The sequence below is a fragment of the Primulina eburnea genome, chromosome 8 (genome assembly GCF_022965805.1).
Source record: "Primulina eburnea isolate SZY01 chromosome 8, ASM2296580v1, whole genome shotgun sequence".
Lineage (NCBI taxonomy): Eukaryota > Viridiplantae > Streptophyta > Magnoliopsida > Lamiales > Gesneriaceae > Primulina > Primulina eburnea.
In genome coordinates, this window is record NC_133108.1 from 40,470,982 (window position 1) to 40,484,756 (window position 13,775).

At 34.6% G+C, this 13,775-nt stretch overlaps 2 protein-coding genes and 1 pseudogene across 2 annotated transcripts; 1 reads left to right on the forward strand and 2 right to left on the reverse strand.

The window, feature by feature from the left end:
* Window positions 1-848: 848 nt before the first annotated feature.
* Window positions 849-4,650, forward strand: LOC140839750 (1-(5-phosphoribosyl)-5-[(5-phosphoribosylamino)methylideneamino] imidazole-4-carboxamide isomerase, chloroplastic-like). Its single transcript, XM_073206682.1, has 9 exons — window positions 849-916; window positions 997-1,148; window positions 1,232-1,293; window positions 1,385-1,592; window positions 1,976-2,061; window positions 2,796-2,897; window positions 3,223-3,356; window positions 3,546-3,594; window positions 4,157-4,650. The coding sequence occupies exons 2-9, from the start codon at window positions 1,034-1,036 to the stop codon at window positions 4,331-4,333; spliced, it is 933 nt and encodes a 310-aa protein (XP_073062783.1). The 5' UTR covers window positions 849-916; window positions 997-1,033; the 3' UTR covers window positions 4,334-4,650.
* Window positions 4,651-4,748: 98 nt separating this feature from the next.
* LOC140839751 (uncharacterized) lies at window positions 4,749-5,618 on the reverse strand. The gene has a single exon (XM_073206683.1). It carries the CDS (start codon window positions 5,571-5,573, stop codon window positions 5,073-5,075), a length of 501 nt encoding a protein of 166 aa, XP_073062784.1. The 5' UTR covers window positions 5,574-5,618; the 3' UTR covers window positions 4,749-5,072.
* A 4,538-nt stretch (window positions 5,619-10,156) lies between these two features.
* LOC140839752 (myb-related protein 2-like) lies at window positions 10,157-13,291 on the reverse strand (annotated as a pseudogene).
* Between the last annotated feature and the right edge of the window lie 484 nt (window positions 13,292-13,775).

The following is a 13,775-nucleotide window of genomic DNA, read 5'->3' on the forward strand; positions in this document are numbered from 1 at the left end:
AGGAGTGATAGTTTTTTTTTTTGGATGGAGTTAGAGTAATTTTGGACCTCACATAATTAATTATTTTCTGATGGACTCAAAAATTAGTTTTTATTCCAAATAAGAATGTTTTAAATAAAATAAATTTTGTTTTAAAAATGAAAGTAAAACATATATAAACACAAAAACTTACATAAATTTTCGTTCAGAAAAATTAAATAGAATTGAAATTAAATAAATTTGCATTTTTTGTGTATTAACGAATACAAATATATTATCACTATTAATTTTAAAATATCTGATTTTAAAAATCTGAATTTTAATAAACAAATTATAAAATTTGAAAGAAATTATGGCTATTTTTTGGATGGTTATAACTCATAAAATTATTGATGAGTTAGAATTTTTTTTTTCTAGTAATTGTAAATTTCTTGTAATTTTTAAAGTTTATTATGATATTTAAACAAGTGTCAATTTTAGGGAATAGGGAGTAAGACCATCTCCAATCCTTGCTCCACAACGGAGTTGCTCCATCGTGGAGCAAGGTTTTTCACTCCAATCCAACACAAAAAATGGTGCTGGACTAGAGTTGCTCTAAGTCCAACTCTAGATGTGACGCAGCACTCTTCTCTTTTATTTATTTTTTTAATTTTTTTATTTGTTTTTAAATTTATAAATATTTAATATTTTATTATATATTAATTATATAATAAATATTTTTATTTTTTAAAATTTTAAAATATTTTTCTCTTGAAACTTAAATTTTAATTTATATTTTTTTAAAACTTTTTTTTTAAAATTAAATAGATTTTAAATTAATTTAATAAACAACTAAATTATATTACTAGTACATTAAGCATAGACTCATCCATTTTACTGCCTTTTTCTTCTCGTAAACCCAAGGATTTTACTGTCCTACCGGCGTTTCAACCATACGGTACGTTAGTTTAAAGCTCATAAATCCTCGTGCCTGGTACGTGTTTGATCAATTGACTCTTCATTCGTGCTGATTTACAGGTGTCTAATTAAGGGAATTCTTTTTTTTTTTTTTGCTATGAGCATTCAAAAGCTTCAAGCAAGTTCGATCTGGAAATTCATTGAGCCTACCGCACTGTGTACTCCTCATGGGAAGCAGAAATTGTTCCGTGCCGCTCCTCGTCTGCTCTCCAGTATGCCTTATTCTGTTTACATTTTTAGTAGAACTATTCGGGTTTGATTTTTCAAGGGGTTGAATTGTTTAAGCTATTTTCAGGACCTCCAAAACTAGCAATCAATTGTGGGGTTCGGTTTCGCCCTTGCATTGATATACACAAGGTTGGATAACGTATCTTGTGTTCTTCTGTCTACCTTTTTTTCTTGTGGAAAAGAACGCTCTTTGTTTGTTCATTCTTCTTTATTTTTTCAGGGAAAAGTGAAACAGATTGTTGGATCCACTCTTCAAGATTCTAAAGAAGAAGATCCAAAACTTATCACGAATTTCGTATCAGATAAGTCAGCAACAGAATATGCTAAAATGTACAGGGATGATGGGCTTACTGGTGGCCATGTGATCATGCTTGGAGCTGATCCGTTGAGCATATCAGCAGCTATTGAAGCATTACATGCTTATCCTGGTAGAATGCTTCTAACACATCAATTTATTGTGTTATGATGCATCATTTATTCAATTGGCATGGCACGTTGGCTGTTATATATAGCCTTGTACAATACAGCATGTTGATGGAAGGTAAAATAAAAAACGGTTCAAGTCAATTTTTATGTTTCTCATTTGTGAAGTTCACATGTCAACTTGTATCTTGGTTCAGTTTTGATAACCACTGAGTAGATAAATCTGTCGCTGTCTTGATAAAGTGATACTAAGCCATGATGCTATTGTTTTAAGATGTTGAAATAATTGTTCTTCAGACCTTAGAATGTGCAAGTTATACTTATTATGTGAAGTACTGCACAAATACGTGGTTTCCACACTACTTATTGCTAATTGGAAAACATATAGGTGGTTTGCAAGTCGGAGGTGGTATCAATTCAAGTAATGCTTTGAGCTATATAGATGAAGGAGCAAGCCATGTTATTGTTACATCTGTACGTACTTATTGGCTTTATTCATTGATGTATAGTTTTCCTAAAATCAATTTGCTTTGAGCAAGCTTATATTTTAATCCAACAGATCACTGCCCCTGTCGAAATCCATTTTTCCTACATGATGCTTAGTCGAAACAAGTCTTAAGGATACAATGAGAAGACTGATTACATAGTTGTGCTCGCCTGACTCTTACTATGAATGTTAGGACCCTGGAGGGACTGTTTACTGAGAACAAACATTTAACTAACCAAGTGACCTGGGCGTACTGGAATTACATGAAGTCCACTGCTTGATGACTGAGTTTTGATGAACGTATAGAACTAATACACACTCTTCCAGAGTTGTATCCCCTTTATTCCTTTTTGCTTTTTGGATGTTAGACTAAATAAGACAAGATGAGTTCTACTTTTTCGTGGCGGCAAATGCTTTTATCTAAAACCAAAAAAACGATTGTTGGATTTGATATATCGGCTATACTAGGTCAATAACAGGTTAAAAATTCAAAAAACATGCATTAGACCGAGACTTCATGAAAAAGGTTAAAACATCAATTTCAGTGCGACACAATTGTCACCTGAACTGTCTGGAAGTCTGTTTTATTTTGAAGAAATATCTCAAACTTCTACTTATCTGTGCTTGTATTTTTCCTTGGAAAAGATCTCTGAATGTAAAGTATGATAACCAAAATTCTCTTTTGAAGCTGTTGATTTAATAAATATCAATTTTGTTGCAGTACGTATTTCATAATGGAGAAATAGACTTTGAAAGACTAAAGGAACTTGCCGATGTTGTGCAAAAACAGAGACTTGTGTTGGATCTTAGTTGCAGAAAGAAGGTGCATCTCTCCCTATGAAGACAACTCTGTGATTCTTCTAAAACCCTCATGAAATTTTTCCTTGCTCACTTTTTCTTTAATTGGTTCATGGATGTGAACATTTAAAATATAAAGTTCCGGATTACTAGCATATTTCCCCTGCTCCCTCCCCCACTGATATAATGACGACTTAGCAAAAGTTCTTTTTAGAAAGTGATGGAATGATATATGTGACCGGACTCTGTACGTTCCTGTTACAGATGTGCGTATAGGTTTTGGAGGTAACTCGATAATTTGTATCACTAGCCATGTATATAGATTAGTGAATTGAAAATGTTTTGTGCAGAAGGATAGATATGCAATTGTCACAGATAGATGGCAGAAGTTCAGCGATGTATATCTTGATCAAAAGGTGTTGGATATTCTGGCGAATTACGCCGATGAATTTCTTGTCCATGGAGTTGATGTTGAAGGCAAGAAGTATGTATTTAAACTTATATGTTTCCTTACATTTGCTTGTGACATTTATTGTGTATTTCATATGTTTGAACCTTGGCATTAGTTTGCACTTGTGTGTCATGAAGTCCAATCTCCTTAAACTAGAGAAGTTAATAAAGTTAGTTAGTATTACTCAAGCGATACTTCAATTTATCTGCTACATAAATTCAGGCTTGGAATTGATGAAGAGCTTGTGGCTTTACTTGGCAAGTACTCACCGGTGAGTTGTTTATTAGGATAAGGTTAAATCCTTTCTATTCTTGCTATTTTAATTCTCTTCTTCATTGTTTTGAACTAAGGTTTGGCTTATAAGTTATTTACAACATTGTATAAGATACTTAGGAACTGACGAGATATCTCTTCAAGTGTTTGATAAAAAATTTGAAAGATAATGATAAGCTCGACAGTTTATGAGAACTTTAAAAAAATTAGATAGTACCAATTAATTTTTACGATCATAAGCTCGATGTTTACCTTTATATCCAAAAATACTTAATTCATTTTCTATCACTATTTTGTTATGCCGTCTGCTCATTTGATTTGATTTGATTTGATATTTGTGTGGAAGCATACACGTATGTGAAACAGTCATATCCTTCCCATATAGTTTCCCAATCTTTTAACATTGTTGTATTCACATCCATTATGCATTTATGCCTTGTATGCGTGTCCATGCAACATAGATTTGATGACTACATGACACAGAAGAAAACCTTATACATAAAGACTGGACCTATTTTACACGAGAATTAATTTTGGAATTGCTTTGGATGTGTTGCTAGATTCCGGTGACCTATGCTGGTGGAGTTACATGCATTTTTGATTTAGAGAGGATCAAAATAGCAGGAATGGGTCATGTCGATGTTACGGTCGGCAGTGCTTTGGATATTTTCGGTGGTAATTTGGCTTACAAGGATGTAGTTACTTGGCATTCTCAGCAAGAGGCCTTGACAGTTTGAAACCTCTGAGTTTAACAAATCTTTATTCATTCGATGAGCGGTCGGCATCCTCATCTTTGACGAACTGATCAAGGAATACTGACTTGCCGGGGTAAGGAAGAAGGGGGGGAACAAGTACATCCTGGCTGCTTCGCCTAGCAGCACTACGCTTGTCTCTATTTTTTTGACACCAGCAAAAGAAAATTTATTCACCTTTTGATATAATTGTTATGCTTAGTAAATGTATTATTTAGAAAAAGTTAATCCATCTTTTAATGTACTAACATGTTACATGTGAAAGGAAAAATATTCTTGTTCATGGGATGATTACCAAAAATTGAAGTATTTGTCGTTTGTGTTAAGAAGTGTCAATTCCTTGAGTCTCAAATCAGAAGATTGAATTACCTTTTATGGAGTGCTGTATCAGGTGTTTCAGTGAGTAACTTACGGACATGCACAAGTACCATAGCTTCATTTATACTGCTTTAGTTCAAAGTTCACACCTTTAAGCATATATTTAGATTACAAGCGAAAGAGTATCTCTTGTACATTTGTGATGAAAAGGACGAAATCTATTTTCTATTGACCTCTGGATTCTGTCTATACATTACTACACACACATATTTTTGAGTTCTTATCACCGTTCAGCCACATGATTTGATCCAATAGTCATAAGTACACAGAAATACGGGTGTAAAGTTGCACAAGATTGTATCTATTGATAATATTTTCTTCTAGAGTGATGGGAGTTCAAAAAAAACTAGTTCACTTGTGAAATACTTTCCAGGTCTGGCAGCGATCCTTTTGAAGTTATGCGACCATTCTCTCTCTCGAGGCTTACAAATTTCGTTGTTTTTGTTTCTTTTTGCACCTGAGTTATCATCTCATCAACCGAAACTGCCCCTTCTTGTAGCATTTTCTGTAGCTCGTGTTTGCTGATCACGAGCTTAATTCTCACAACCCCAGTTGGTTCCCCTATTTCATCTACCAAATCATCAGAAAATCTGACAGTCTTCTTTTTCTTCTGCTTCTTATCCGGTGGGGGTGATACGGGTAGGGGAAGAAGATAGTACAAGCGACCTCGGATCATTTCTGCATTGAGATGCATGTGTTTTAGTACCGGAAGTTGATCGGAAATTGCATGGTGAGTGAATTCTGATAGCACTTGATGAACTTTGATTGGGGTTTTGTATTCCAAGATTTTTCCATCTACTTTCATCACTTTGACAACCTTTTCTTGGAGAACTAAGAGATTTCCCATAGTTTTGTTAAGACGCTAAGTTAGCAACTTTGAGGAAATTTTTAAAAATTTTTGGGAAGTACGTACGCCTATTTATATGGGCAAAACATGATGGAAAACCAGCCTGCCCTTTTGGTCCCACTTGGTGACTTTATCGGTGGATACTAGAGATCATTTTGGTGCATTTGAATATAGATATTGCAAGCGAAACTAACTAGCTACTATTTAGTTTATTGTAGGGTTGATATGGTTAATTCCATCCTACATGAGGCACTATCCCCATGATAGAATCAAGGACCCAAATTTAGTCACACATACATGGGGTCCACTAATTTTTTAAAAATCACATATATGTGTGAATCTTGTCCATCCAAATCATGTGAGGACAAGCATTGAAGCGACTGGTTGATATCGTGTGGGAAGATTACGGTAAAATTAGAGGAGGAAAGCAAAAACATCGTTTATATTTAAAAATATTACAAAACGAAATCTATTACTTTTTTAATTAAAAGAATATACCATGTACGTATATATATATATAAAAAATGATTATACGCGGCCTGCGGGGAGCTCTGCTGCTATAGTATATGCAATCGGTGGAGCATCACCAAACACCATTTTTACTGATAAATTATGAGTTAACATGCAGTCGGAGGAGTAGGACCAACCGAATCCCCTATCGTTGGTGGAAGTATGCATGTTTGCGCGACTAAATCTTGCTAAATTGAATGTTTTCAGTCTTTTAGGTAAATATTTCTTAAAATTGGATTCTAGTGCTTCTCCACAATTTGGTCGGTTTGACTAATGATATATCGAATAATGCTTTTTACCCTCCCACAATCTCTTTGCTCGACTAAATTGAAATGATCATATTTTTTATAAGAAATTATTTTTCAATAATAAATTTAAAATATACAAATGATGGATACGACATACGAATTGAATTACCATCAACCAATCTATAGACAAATTAATACCCTTATTTGCATTAATGAGAACGTGCGTCTAATTTGATAGAGTAGGTGAGCACGAGAAAAAAATGGTCACAGACTCACGGATTCAATTGTCTTTACCAAGATTTTATTGGACAAGTATGTCGCATGTGACTTGACTAGTATAATTTATCTGAGTGACGTGGTTTGCAAATTATTGCGTTAAACTCGAAAGTTTACTCAATACACAATGAATTACAATAACTACGAATTCCCAGTCACAAATAATATTACCAGTGACGTGGTAATGTTTTATTATTAATTACTTTGGCTTTATTTAAATCACGCGTTGATCGGCTCATGGATTGTTGTTGGGCATGCATCTGGTGGTCCAGCTGAGTGGCAAGAATTCTTACTGTGAAGGAAGCACGATATTTTACTTTTTGAAAATGACAAATGTGAATAAGAGATAATGCGATACAAAGTGGCCTACTCTGTAATGGCTACACACACACACACACACACACACACACACATATATATATATATATATATATATATATATATTAGTGGTTACTGATGTTATGAACGCGTATGCTTGATATAAGGATTCCTGATATTTTCCCTTGTATGTGTATAAATCATGTGTATGTTTTTGTATTCGAAATCGTTAGAGTAATTATTTTCGAGGTCATGATAAATTATTAAAGCGGAAAAGTCTTATCCTACCATAAATTTTAAAATTTAAGCAAGAAGTAGTTGCTGCTATATAGAGTTACATGTAAATCTTTTGTTTTAACTATAATCTAAACTATAAATCTTAAATTCACTTTTATCATAACAAGTTTTTGTTTAATATTTTTAGACTCGCATAATACGATATGCTCCATTTCCTAAGAAATTGAACGAGTCAAAGCACTGAGCACATGTCAAGTCAAGGTGGTGGCAATTATAATACATCCATTGAGGCGATCTGTGTAGCAATATATGAGCATAGATTTCTTACATATAATAAATTAGAAAATACGTGGGGATATCATGTTCTGTTGATACTTTTTAAGTTGCAAAGACAAATATTTGTGTGAGACGGTCTCACAGATCATATTTTGTGAGACGGATATCTTATTTTGATCATCTATGAAAAAATATTACTTTTTATGCTAAAAGTATTACTTTTTATCATGAATATCGATAGGATTGACTCATCTCATAGATAAAGATTCAAGAGACCTGATCTTTTGCAAAATGGACTATAAAAAATATCTTATGAATGATGAGGATGAGGATCACTTGTTTTCAAGAGGAAATTGTCAAATATGAAGGAGCACCACTTTGCTAAAACAAAAAAGGAAATAAATTACCAAATCATGTTAATAAAAAAAATTAATTTTTAGAATAATGTAAAAATATGAAGAATTTCAGTTCTTTAAGTCATGATTACCAACTTGGAATATTAACTATATTATAGAAGTCCGAAGTTATGATGAGGAATAGATGTGAAAGGAATTTAAATACATATGGTATCCTTTTTCTTCACCTAAAAGTAATGTTTTCATAAAATAAGATATTGTTTAGTTAGTGTGATGTAATTATAATGATATCTCAGGAGATAAGTCGGCCAACTCTCGACAGTTCGAGAGAATTAAATGTCCCTGAAAAATCATTTTAAAGGCAAGGGTTTATTAGGAGGTCACCCAGGCACCATTCACCCACGTCCATGAGGTTATCTATTGACCCACCTTGAGCTCCAGTACCAAGATCCGTTGGGAAGTGATCCGAGAGTTTAACTCAGCCGACCTCTTATACTTTCATAACTTTAACGATTAACAAAGCATTGCCGATCTCCCAGTACATATCAACACAACAATTGAGAAAGTCTTGGCCGACCTCCCGAGCCGAGTTCTCATCAAAAACTTGAGCATGCTCACTACACAGCAGACAAGCCCATGCGTCAAAGGAGCTTCTAGTCAGATATATCTACATATTATCAACAAAGATAAGGGTAATGAAGATTTAATATAACCTTATCTAAGATTTTGAGAATCCATAGTTCCAACAAATTTAGAATTCCACTAAGATTAGAATTTTAGTCGTCTCTATTCACATAAAAAATTTCATATAAATAACAGGTTCTGGTAATTATTTATTCATTCATTCTGAAAACACACACCATATTTTCTTTATTTTTCTATTATCTGACTTGGACATCAGAAAGACTAGTCGGAACAACCTCACAGTCTCCTTCTAACATTCATGTTTTTGTTTCCAGATACGAACTTCCAAAGCGAGATCTGATCTCCTAGCAAGCCTCACAATTTTCATCGACATCATATGAATAATATAATTATTTTAAAATGGTGGTTAAACAAAAGATGAGACTAGGGGTGAGAAAAATACCGAATTTTCGGTATACTGAGATTACTGTACCGGAAAAATGCTGAATTTACCGAGGTATACCGATGAATTCGATACGGTACGATACGGCAACAATACCGAATTTTTCGATACGGTAACAGTATGTAATTTGGAAATTTCGGTATATACCGAAATACTAAAAAAATATACAAAATTTTAAAATATATAATACTTTAAAACAATATATTTATAAGAAAATTTAAAATGTAAGGTTTTTTCGGTATAAAACGGTATATACCGATACCGTATCGAAATCTCGTATACCGTACAATTTCGATATAATCAGTATGCTAGTTATATGTACCGAAATTTTCGGTATACCGAAAATTTCGGTACGGTGTCGTTATGAATTTTCTTATCTCATAATTTTCGATACGATATATGGTATAAAATTTTCGGTACGATACGATGTATCACCCCTATACGGGGAAGAGAAGTTATCTTTCGCACCAATTCAGTAATCCTTGGTCACCATCAACTTTTGCCACCCCACGCTCAAAGAAAGTGAGTAATTTTCTTTTAACTTTGTGTGTTCTAGATTGGGACAGCGTTTGCGCTTTTAGACCAACATTTAGGGGCCACCGCCTGCTGACATGGGCCGCCCGCCCGCTGGCCACAATGACTCCGTTGTTTGATCCTTTTAAAATAATGTTGTAGAAGGTTTGCTGTGTGCATAGAAAATTTGTAAAGAGAAGCCATTGGCGAAATGAGGCAAATATCAAACTCTAATATTAATTTGTACAAATACCAGAAAATGATTAGATTTTCGTCTACAAAATTGATAGCAACAAACTTAATAGTTTCGTGAATTTAACAAATTTGTCGGTTCAACTTGTACAGTAGAAATGGGAAATTGTGAAAAAAAAATTCATCGACAACAATCCCTGCAACGTTTTCGATCTGTTACCTTAATCATTGATATAAAAATTCTTTGTAATGTAGTTTAATCATTAAATTTGAAGTCAATATTAATATTATATTATATATAAATGAATATTTTTTTTTACTATATAGTATGTTAAACATTCTATCCCACTAAAGTCTGTTTGGTATATGTTGGCCCAACGGACTTTACTGTGAACCCAACCCGCCAAAATTGACAGTTCCCGGGTAAAATCTAAATTTGCATTGCTTCAAACAAACGGAGTCCCGAATTCAAATTTGTACTGCTTCAAACAAGAATGGTAAAGCCAAATTTGCATGGCTTCAAACATGTGATCCAAGCGTTCGAACTTCTGTATTCGATAGGTCAGTGATAATATTTAAGGTATTTTGATGTTAGTTTTATTTTTATGTGTTTACTGCGAGGTGAATTGAATGTTTTGCGGAGATCCTGACGATTCAAGTATCCCATTTTGTGAATCGGCAAATTAATTTGTGTTCATCTCTTTTTTTCGAACGGCTGCCGCTACTTTTCTTTAAAAAAATTGCCACTTTTTTAAGTTTCGAGATCTTCACTTTTCAGTATGGTTTTGTGATGGAACCATGATTGATTTTCCGGCACGAATGTTGCGCTCTGCAAAATGGTCAATTGTACAAAATACATTGCCAATTGAATTATTTTCTTCATTATCTATAGAAATTTCCTTCTCAACTGAATCACAATGCTCAGCCAGCCAGGCGAACTAGTTAAGATTTAACATGCTTCATCTCTAATTGAACTAAATTATCATTTGAAACCGTAGTGCCGAATTAATATGCTCGGTAAGTTCAGCTTCGTGAAGGAATTGTGTATGTACTGTTGAAGATAACTCAACATGCTTGCGAATTCATTGACAATTGTTGGTTTCGGTTTATGTTTTTCATGAATGTTGGGTTTATTTAGAAGGTTTCACATATTATGTGAAAAGCTTGACTACATTTTATTTTATCTGTAAAAATTAAATTTTCTTCTTTTTTTCCATGCAGTTTTAGCCTATACATCCTGGACAATTTATTAATTTTTTAAAGATATATCATGTACACAAATTTTGCTTTCCCCGGTGAAAGTAACATATTTGAGATATTGCTCCCTGACGTCAGGGTCGTCACCTCAACCAAGAGTTCTCTATTCTTTCAATTGAACTGTATTCTCTCCTGTAGATTTTCTACAAACTTCAAGTGCTGCTGATATTTGAGTTGGATATTTGTGCATGCATAAATCTCATCATGGTTACAATCGTAGAAATATACTTGAACTTTTGTTAGCTGAATGCTTAACCCCTGGTCCCTAATGAACAAGCCAAAACTTGGACTATCTTTGAACCTATTTCATGATAAATATTTAGAAGTATCCTCTAACCAACATTGCCTCTCAGCTCCAGCTGAAGCCATTTAAATCCCACCGCTTGCGACCTGAAGCAATGATATTTTCATCATTTGAGTTCAGGTCCAATTTTGTTGTAAGGACAGGCATCTCCAACTGTGTTGATGTCTTTTGCTTCTCTACTTTGAATCCATCAGTATTCTGGTTAAAACATTTAGCATAGGCATCTGCTTCTTTCAACATTTCCAGTGAAAAATCTCCAGCATTGTTCCATTTACCTTCTTGAAGCCCAATTCTCATTGATAAATTAATGGGGTTGCTTTCTCTATCAAATGTCACTTCCAAATTGTCGTTCTCCACGGAAAGAGACTTTCTGCTCTCTTTTGGATCCTCATGCCTTCTAAGTTTTGTTTGTGGAAGCCATGATTTGCTGTCAATCTCCCTTGGGTCTGTAGGTGCTCTAACATTTATAGGTTTTAAGCCCTTTAGATCTCTGTACTGTTCTTGGTCCCTCATAGAAGCCACACATGTGGATAGTCCGCCGTTTGTTAATCTGTTGGCTGAGTTGATTGTGTTTGCTGCAGGCACATATCAGCAAGTTCTTTTATTCCTGAAAAATTAGAATTCAGGCATTGGGTGGATGAAACCAAACCAGATAACTGAACCTTGGCAACATCTAGACCAACTACTCCCCCCATGTTTTGTCTTCCGAGGGTTTCCTGTGCCTTCTCTAGCACTGCCTGTAAATATTTACTCTGAGCCTCTATACGGAGCTGTAAATGGCGTTGTACCTATGGAAATATAGGAAACCTTATTATTACTGGAGCATAATGCTTTTCCAATCTTTAGAATGTTTTGCAAGCTGCAAACATTTGTATATCCAAATTTGTTGTTGGAAACTTGAAGAAACTCTGATAAATTTTACTGGAATATTTGCAGTGCAGAAGATATTAAGAGTCATATCTTAAACATGTTTTCTTTGTGGAAATGGATGTATCGCGATGCATCTCTTCACAAAAGTTGTTATCCTTTCAGGCGGTTTTTGGTGGTGAAAGAATGCATATTGTCCATTGGTAGAGAGTTTGGGTAGCATTCACCTTTCTTTTTTTAGCAGAAATGCAGAATAATTTATATCTGTGTATCACTAAAACAATGAAAGTTTCCGGTATCGTTTACCTCGAGCTGATCATTTAGCCTTCGTTGCACTTCGATTTGCATTTGTACCGCTTCACCTAAATGCATATTACTGCACACATGATGCCACAATCACAACAGAGTTACATTATTAATTTGATATTTATAGAATGGCAATTAAACATGAGCTAAGGTTTTTCATTTGCTACTTTGTTGTTTGGGTTGCCATATTACGATCGGTCATCTGCATTCTATTTGCCTCTGGTATTCTTTGTCCAGTTGCTGCAATCAGTCACCCCGATAAGAGATATATGTAACTCCTAGTGATAGATATACGTTTTGAAACAATATTTCTGGATGTTCTGTGACACATTACCTGCTTTATTACTCCCACCATTGACTTGTCCATGAAGGTTTTTACCGAGTCTGTATTTCTGCAATAAAGAAAAATCATGAATTCCACAGATTGAAGAAAGCAGCTGCTTCTTAGATGGGGCAAATCCAAACATCAAGTTTTCACAGGATTTAATGTGGTATAATTCATGATTTAATTGACCGTACAATTTCTGTTCTGCATGTTAACAAGACATTAAAAATTTCTACCTGAAGATGACTCTTCAAGTGGTATAAGGTTAGGCCTTGAATTCCCATGACCTTCAAGACTGACTTCGGAGTAGCTTCTGCAAGAGAGGGGGGAGTATATCAGTTTGCTGGATGTAGAAGCATATCGTATGGTACTACAGAGCTTGCAACATTATTTATGCTTACTTTCTGCTCCTCCCAATTGATTTACTGCTTCTATGAATCGCTCATGGAGGTCAGGAGTCCATTTAAGTCTTGGCTTAGCATCAGTGGAGTGTACAAGTCCGGAATCTTCTGTGCCATTTGCACCTTGAACAAGCAAGGGCCTTTCAGGAGGAATGGACTTCCCGGAGGATGGATGAATAATGTTTCCCTGGTGGTGGAGGTGATGATACATGTTGCTGGATTCAATATAATAATTTGCCATTGTTAGCTTCACGTAAGGGCAAGAAAGTCATTTGGACGAAGAAATGTCTACCTGAAAATGATTGAGTCTGCCTATAATTGTGCACTTTCACCTGCTCTATTACTTTCCTTGTATGTAACTTCCTCCCTTCAACATTTTTCGCTTTCTAAGTTGAGTTTTGCTCTGCCTTATAAATAGAGAGATGGTGTATGGAGTAAATTACAAGTGAGGCATAGAATCTAGGACAGGACCAACAGAACATCAGGTCCAATAATAACAGTGACCTGAAAAGATATGTTTGCCTTCCATCTTCACACATCTGTGGGTCCTCACTTGCAACATTCCTTTCCAATTCCAGATAGCGGCACTACCCATTTAAATTCCTCTTCATTATGCTTTTTGAAAAACTTAACACCTTAAAATAGGTACAAGAATAGATCCACCTCAGTTTTTCTTTACAAAGCACACATAGTTGTTATCTGGCAAAATTTAAGAACCTCATTCGCAGA